This window comes from Eschscholzia californica, unplaced genomic scaffold, assembly GCF_041429995.1.
Source record: "Eschscholzia californica isolate CP2 unplaced genomic scaffold, dmEscCali1.0.p SCAF_5, whole genome shotgun sequence".
NCBI classification, from domain to species: Eukaryota; Viridiplantae; Streptophyta; class Magnoliopsida; order Ranunculales; family Papaveraceae; genus Eschscholzia; species Eschscholzia californica.
In genome coordinates, this window is record NW_028238472.1 from 50133987 (window position 1) to 50141644 (window position 7658).

The 7658-nt window shown below is 36.4% G+C and overlaps 1 protein-coding gene across 1 annotated transcript; it reads left to right on the top strand.

Moving 5' to 3' along the window:
• The first annotated feature begins 401 nt into the window (after positions 1–401).
• On the top strand, positions 402–7221 carry LOC147540198 (uncharacterized). The gene is made up of 15 exons (XM_086643266.1): positions 402–842; positions 1119–1575; positions 1837–1930; positions 2213–2399; positions 2520–2775; positions 3082–3297; positions 3398–3484; positions 3574–3708; positions 3910–4023; positions 4177–4424; positions 4552–4632; positions 4735–4966; positions 5636–5734; positions 5849–6034; positions 6786–7221. The coding sequence occupies exons 2-15, from the start codon at positions 1228–1230 to the stop codon at positions 6885–6887; spliced, it is 2385 nt and encodes a 794-aa protein (XP_086499392.1). The 5' UTR covers positions 402–842; positions 1119–1227; the 3' UTR covers positions 6888–7221.
• The last annotated feature ends 437 nt before the right edge of the window (positions 7222–7658 follow it).

Sequence of the window (7658 nt, forward strand, 5' to 3'; positions counted from 1 at the left end):
TTTGCTAGTGAGATGGAGACGACCCATCGTCTTCACCATATATATCAATTTTTTTTTGTTGAAAGTTCACCATATCAAATTTATTGTTGCTGTAATGGGTTTGACAATTTAAGATTATTTGTTGCTACGACGAGTTTAACTTCAAGGTTTGTTGCTGCTACGGGCGGGTTTAACTTTCGGATTTGCAGATGCGATGTAAAGACGAAGCGTTGTCTCCATCCTAGTAAATTAGTTACTGGTTAAGATTTGTGGGTGCGATGAGTTTAACTTCATGATATGCTCTTATTTGAGAATTAATCGTGGAAGGAAGGGTAGTAAATATAGAAGTTAGTCAATTGTTAAAGTTGACTAATAGAAAATCTAAAATGGGTTATTTTAGAAGGTGGTCATTTTGGAGAGTTGGTCATCTTTAGAGGGCTAAAATTAAATTAACCCTAAGAAAAGCAGAAGAAAATTCCCCGCCTTCACAAGCAAATGAACCTGCACTGCCAGCACAGAGTACCACGATTAGAAATCATTCTTACTAAGAAAAACAATTCTTCCTGTAATAAGAAATGGTTTCCATTTTCTTCAAATTTGCAGCAATAGCCTTGGTGGGTTTTGACCTCTCTCTCTCTCTCTCTCTGTAATACTCCACTAGTTTATTCATTTTCCAATCCGGGTTTTAAGTTGTTGGCATCACTTCTCTTCCAGACTCTCTCTCTCTCTATCTTCTGTTTTGTCTGCTGGAACCTTCCTGTCAAATTCTCTCTTTTCATATGTCTTTGAAGTCTCTACTCAACAAATTACATCTTCATTCAACCAATTTCCATCATTTGGCCAATACCCACATATCAATTCTGGTAAATTTATCGACTCATCTTCTTCATTTTTAAACTCTTTACTACAATTCTAGTGAATTTGCAAAAAATTTCTTCTTGGGTAATATTTAGTTCTTTGTTATAAAGGGTTTATCTGGGATTTGTTTGTCCAATCTTTGAAATACAGTAACTAATTTAGTGGATGTTTAAGAGAAATTTCACATACCCTTGGTTTAGAGTTGATGATTCTAATGAAGATTAAGTCAAAGCTTCTTAGTTGATTATAATTATATCAATTGATTAATGTTTATTTGACAGGTGTTCTGGGTTTAGACATATAGATTACTTGTAATCAGATGTTTATGGGTAAATTAGTTTGAGTTAAAATTGTGGAGTTTTCTCTTCTAGAAGTTGAATTTTGAAGATAATGGTTAGTAGTCAGCCATGGAAATGTTCATGGTCTTTGATAGCAACTGTTACTTCTCTAATAGGATTAGTATCAGTAGTTCATCTATTTTTGTTTCCATTGGCACCCTCTTCTTTCAATTTCATCGGTTCGCGACAAGTTCAGAATTCTTGTTTACCAATTAATGGGTCAAGTGGAGGAGGTAATGACCATTTGGTTGGGAACCCACCAGTAGGACTCAATTTAGATCTTAGATTTCCGGCCGACTCACACAAGGCTGTCGTTTATCGGGGTGCACCATGGAAGGCGGAAATCGGGCGATGGTTATCTGGTTGTAATTCGATCACTGAACCAGTCAGCATTGTTGAGGTATAGTAACTTTTAAATTATGTTACTAGATTTGGATTCCCTATAGATCTCAACTTCCTAAAAAACTACTAACTTTTTCGAGAAATTGTGATCGTACCGAAATTTGAGATCTTAGGTGTTATGGATATATGTTGGTTGATATCTTGTTTATAGTTGAATTTTCAATATCAAATAGAAAGAAGAGTTAATAAGAACCTATTCAAATTTTTAGTCCAAATTGTGTTTGTTCTGCTACTTATTAGCCATTGATTGTGCTAACAGAAAATCAGTGGAAAGGCATGCAAGGGTGGGTGCAGTGGTCAAGGTATCTGTAACCATGAATTGGGCGAATGCAGATGCTTTCATGGATACGCAGGTTATTACTTAATATCTTACGTCTTAGTAAACAATTATGGCTTATAAGTGAAAAAAAATGATATTTTAACATTAATATCGACTTCCCAGCGAGTTATGTTGCAGTTGATTTACTTCTTACTCAAGTCGATTTAGCTTATAAGATTTGTATATGTTACTTTGCACAATATATAGTTACTAGCTAGTCGCAAGTTCATATTGATGTTATAAGTTTCATTTTCATTTGTTATGGTTTCTATCTTTTTGCTTGTTATTAATTGAGTTTAAGATGTGATTTTAATAGGGGAAGGATGCTCGGAGAAACTGGAATTGAAATGCAATTATCCTGGAACTCCAGAGCTACCTTATGGGCAGTGGGTTGTCTCAATTTGTGCTACCCATTGTGATACTACCAGGGCTATGTGCTTCTGCGGAGAAGGAACTAAATACCCAAATCGCCCTGTTGCTGAATCATGTGGATTTCAATCAAAGTAAGAACCATTTGTATTATAATTCTTTACTTGACAGTTAAAGAAACAGAAATAAGCTTTATATCTTCTAAGTTTTTTCGATGAAGTAATAATCTAACTTGTAATGAAATTTTTTTTCAGCATACCAGAACCCAACAGTCCCAAGTTGACTAATTGGGCAAAACCTGATTTAGATAATATTTTCACAACAAATAGTAGTAAACTGGGGTGGTGTAATGTTGATCCAAGTGAGGCATACGCTTCTAAAGTGAAATTCAAAGAGGAATGTGATTGTAAGTATGATGGCCTTTCGGGCCAGTTCTGTGAGGTGCCTGTGTTGTCTATTTGTATGAATCAATGTTCTGGACATGGTTATTGTCGGGGTGGATTTTGTCAGGTAAGTAAAGAGAAATTTCGATTGCTATCTCGTATATACCATTGAAGGTCTTCTATAGTTTGTCTTTCTCTACTTGTTTGGCATACCTCAAGATGAAAGGCCCAAATTAGTGGTGTTAGCTGGGCAGGACTACCTGTACAGATCCGGCCTGCTTAATGCAGGCCAGACCTTGCCTGCTCTACCCACCCCGTTGGCCCAGACTGGGCCCAACTGAAGAGGCTCGGCCCGTCTAGCGCATGTAAGGGCCCAGCAGGCCAGAACATGCGGAACTTCAATAGTGATTATTTTTTCTTGTTCTTGTTTCAGTGCGATAATGGCTGGTATGGAACAGATTGTAGCATCCCGTCTGTATTTTCATCTGTTCAAGAATGGCCTCAATGGCTTCGACCTGCTACCATTGATGTACCTGACAATTTACATCTGACAAAAGATGTTCCTAACATAAAGGCGATAGTGAAAAAGAAAAGACCCCTTATATATGTTTATGATTTGCCCCCGGAGTTTAATAGTCAGCTTCTTGAGGTTAGTTCAATCACCTTTGACTGTAGTCCTGAAAGTAGGGACTTCCTTCGTTTCTCCAAATGTACGCAAATGGCTATAATAACCTTCTTTGGCGTTGCAGGGACGACATTTCAAGTTTGAATGTGTAAACAGAATATACAGCGACCAGAACACAACATTATGGACCGAGCAGTTATACGGCTCACAGGTTTCATTTTGTTTCTGTTTAAAACTACTAGAAAGATAATGAAAGTTACATTAAGCCTTTGCCATCTTGTGATACTAAATATTTTGCAGATGGCACTCCTTGAAAGTATACTTGCTAGTCCATACCGAACATTAAATGGTGAAGAAGCCGACTACTTTTTTGTCCCAGTTCTTGACGGATGCATTATAACTCGTGCTGATGATGCACCTCATTTCAGCTTGCAGGTACAAATTCTACGTTAATGACACACATGAATCAGATGGTACTAACGGCAAAGATTTATTGGCTCAGGCACCCAATATCTGGACTATTTAAACTATTAAAGAATGAAATGTCGCCATTTCAAATAATCATCATGGGTATGAATATGTGTCTTTGCAACCTGAGGTTGTAGGTTTTAACTGTGTATCTTTTCTTTACTTCAGGAACACATGGGTATGAGGAGTTCACTTACACTGGAAATGTACAAAAAGGCGTACCATCATATTGTAGAACAATACCCTTTCTGGAATCGCTCATCAGGAAGAGACCACATTTGGGTATGATATAGGTAGAGGAGCTCAATAGGTTGCACTTATTAGAAGTGTAAACAAAAAGAGAAATGAATTTCGAATTGCGCTTGCCTTACAGTACAACTATTTGGTCATTAGTAATTTTGTATCCTAATGGAGTTCATCTGTATCTGATGGCAGTCTTTTTCATGGGATGAAGGTGCCTGCTACGCCCCAAAGGAGATATGGAATAGCATGATGCTAGTTCACTGGGGAAACACCAACACAAAGCATAACCACTCGACAACTGCATATTGGGCAGATAACTGGGACCAAATTCCTTCTCATAAGATAGGAAATCATCCATGCTTTGACCCTGAGAAAGATCTCGTGCTTCCCGCATGGAAGCGGCCCGACCCAGATACCTTAAAATTAAAACTTTGGAACAGGTAAGGGCGTCAAGTTTGTCTTATGTTTAGTTAAATAGTTAATTAATAACTTGGTCAGCTCTTGTTGTTTCACGTTCAATACTCAAAAGGTTGGACCTAAATGAGAATATCTCCCTTCTATTTGTAGGTCTCTTGAGGATCGAAAGAAACTTTTCTACTTCAATGGAAATCTAGGACCAGCATACAAAGGTGGCAGGCCAGAAACTACGTACGTAAACCTAAATAGTTCTCAAATTTTTATAAATTACTACTTGATTGGTTTTGTCCTATGTCTCCCATCTAACACATTAGTATTGTTATAATTATTCAGATACAGCATGGGAATCAGGCAAAAACTCGCAGAAGAGTTCGGGTCAACCCCTAATATGGAAGGAAAACTTGGTAGACAACACACAGAAGATGTGACTGTTACCTCATCACGTTCGTCTAATTATTATGAGGACTTAGCAAGCTCTGTTTTCTGTGGCGTATTGCCCGGAGATGGTTGGAGTGGTCGAATGGAAGATAGTGTCTTGAATGGGTGCATACCTGTGGTGATTCAGGTTTTATGACTACCACACTTGTTACTTTCTATGGATTAATGAATCTAAATAGTACTTTTACTGAACCAGTAATACTGAACTTCGATTGCATGCCCTAGCCGTTATATCCATAACTCTTAGATCAGTCAATACTCGATTTCTATTTCCTCTTTTCCTTGCCATATACTCATAGTTGCTAATACGGGTAGTCGGGTTACTCGGGTACAATATTAAATGCTGTATGTACATCTTTCGAATACTTGCATCAGTACCATAAAATACCAATCTAGGTCCAAATGTCTCTGTGAGGTAACGAACTAATAACTGGGAGAAAAATAGATGTCCAAATGTCTCATGTGCCCATTTTGACCTTTTCCCATTCCATCTTATCAAACACGTTGGGCCATTATCAAATACAGAAGCATATTTATTCTGTGCTATATACATTTTCATTATTCCGGATACACAACAGAAGATATTTATGATTCTCCAGTCGAGTTCATGCTTATAATATACATCTCTTCGTACATGCTTATAATATACATCTCTTCATACATTGATCCATATGAGCCCTTAGTTTGCAACTTGCGATCATTGGCAACTAAAAAATTAGACTTCCACCTTCAGGCAATCAACAAAAGGTTCGTAAACTACTTTACTTATTTGAATAATTTTTTGTTTTTGTTTCAGGATGGTATCTTCTTGCCATACGAAAACGTGTTCAACTATGACAGTTTTGCTGTACGAATTAGTGAGGATGAGATCCCAAACTTGATTAAGACTCTTCGGGTAATTGTTGTACTGACTTAGAAGGGAATATCGGGTGGATTAAGTAAACTTAAAACTTCTAAATAGCTAAGATTGATATACTTACCTTTAGTTTTTGTGATTCTTTTCTTGTAGAGATTCAACGAGACAGAGTTAGAATTCATGTTGGGAAATGTTAAGAACATCTGGCAAAGGTTCTTATATCGTGACTCTGTCCTTCTCGAGGCTGAGCGGCAGAAAAGTACTTTTGGTTTTGTTGAGAATTGGGCTGTGGAGTTTTCGCGACTACGTGAAGATGATGTTTTTGCCACATTCGTACAGGTACATGCTCCTAATATTGAGAACCAAATAATTAAATTTTATTGTTCTTTTATGAGCACAAGATTTGTGATACTAGAGCATTTCCAATAACTTATAAACTAGGATTACACTTGTATTGTCTTGAAATAGGGTAGAAGCTCTGTACTTTGGGAGAAATCCCACCATGTGCTCTTGAAATAGGATAGTAATGTACTTTGTATCAGCATATACTCTATCTGAAATGCCCTAAACTCATTGAATTTAAGGAGGAACAAGTAAAGCAACCGTAGAATGACAACACCCTGAACTTCTTTATCTGCATAAATGGCGATACGAATATCAGATGCAACATAGGTATAAAGCTCACCATAACTTTGGAAATGATAGGATCAAACTGAAATGTTCCCTACTCTTGCCTCTTAACTTCTTTTGAAGTATTCTAGTTCATTTGGAGCTATGATACATGGATATTTGTTGGGGTTCGGTATCTGATACCAGTACAAGGTAATATTTTATGGTCCTATCATGCGCACGTTCGTATAATATTTACAAACTTCACACTAGAACGTCAGAGAGTCTGACATCGAAAAAAAACCTAAAAAAGGTCCATTTTGCATATATTTGAAGTAGTAGAAAGTATTCATTTTGGTAGCCCATAATATTGTGTTCGTTTCTACCTAATGAAGTAATCTTGGAGGTGCCGGAGCTATTATTTTCACACTACCAACAACATTGTTATTGATCTAGCTCTTTTCTTTCTATTTATAACCAGATATTACAGTATAAATTACACAACGATCATTGGAGACGTGAACTGCAACCTCTACAGAAGGAATTCGGTTTACCAAAAGATTGCTCGAAAAATATCAATTAAAGAGATGAAGATACAAAGGAAATCATACCGAAAGAAATAGTAGTAAAAAAGATCACGGCGAAGTGCTTCATGATCATGTATGGAAATCGGCTAAGCTCAATTCCATTTGAAAGGATAAATCCTCTTACATATTCATCATTTAGTGTGTTTCAGAAATTACTAGTTATAGGGAAATATTCATTGATGAGAAAAATAAAACTATAGCTAGAGATTGAAGATGTCTTCAAACTGTTTCTTGTAATACCAAATAGTTCATATTCTTTATTTTAGATAATCTGAATTCAATGTTCCCAAGTTTGCTTGAAATATAGATGAGTTTATAATATTGTATAAATGATTAAGAGTATGAAATTTTCGGGTTTTCTTGCTGATTGAATCGATATCTAAGGAAGTGCAACTCAAAAAGTGTGAAACAAAATTTTTTACTATCTGAAATTGGATTGAAACGGAACGAACGATCTAGTCTTAAGAACAGACAGTAAATTTCGACAAAAAAAAAATTAAATGTAAATAATTGATGAAATTATCTTAAAGAATGAAGTGATTAATTTATAACCAAATACATACCCTTGTCTCAAAATTTCCCTATCATAAAAAAATGCAGATTCATGTGCCTGCACAAATCGACTTCTAATTATTGAGTAGAAAAACTCTCCACCTAAACAGAGAAATGAACCTGCACTGCCAGTACAGAGTACCACGAGCTCATTCTCACTAACAAACTTTCTTGGGCACTACTAAACGCACCCGGTAAACCTTCTGTTAGCACCC

Bases quoted from the DNA above. Each gene is read 5' to 3' on its own strand.
- LOC147540198 (XM_086643266.1), top strand. From the start codon at position 1,228: ATGGTTAGTAGTCAGCCATGGAAATGTTCATGGTCTTTGATAGCAACT. The intron at 3,298-3,397 runs GTTAGTTCAATC...TTGGCGTTGCAG, and splicing joins TTAATAGTCAGCTTCTTGAG to GGACGACATTTCAAGTTTGA. The intron at 4,967-5,635 runs GTTTTATGACTA...TTTTTGTTTCAG, and splicing joins GCATACCTGTGGTGATTCAG to GATGGTATCTTCTTGCCATA.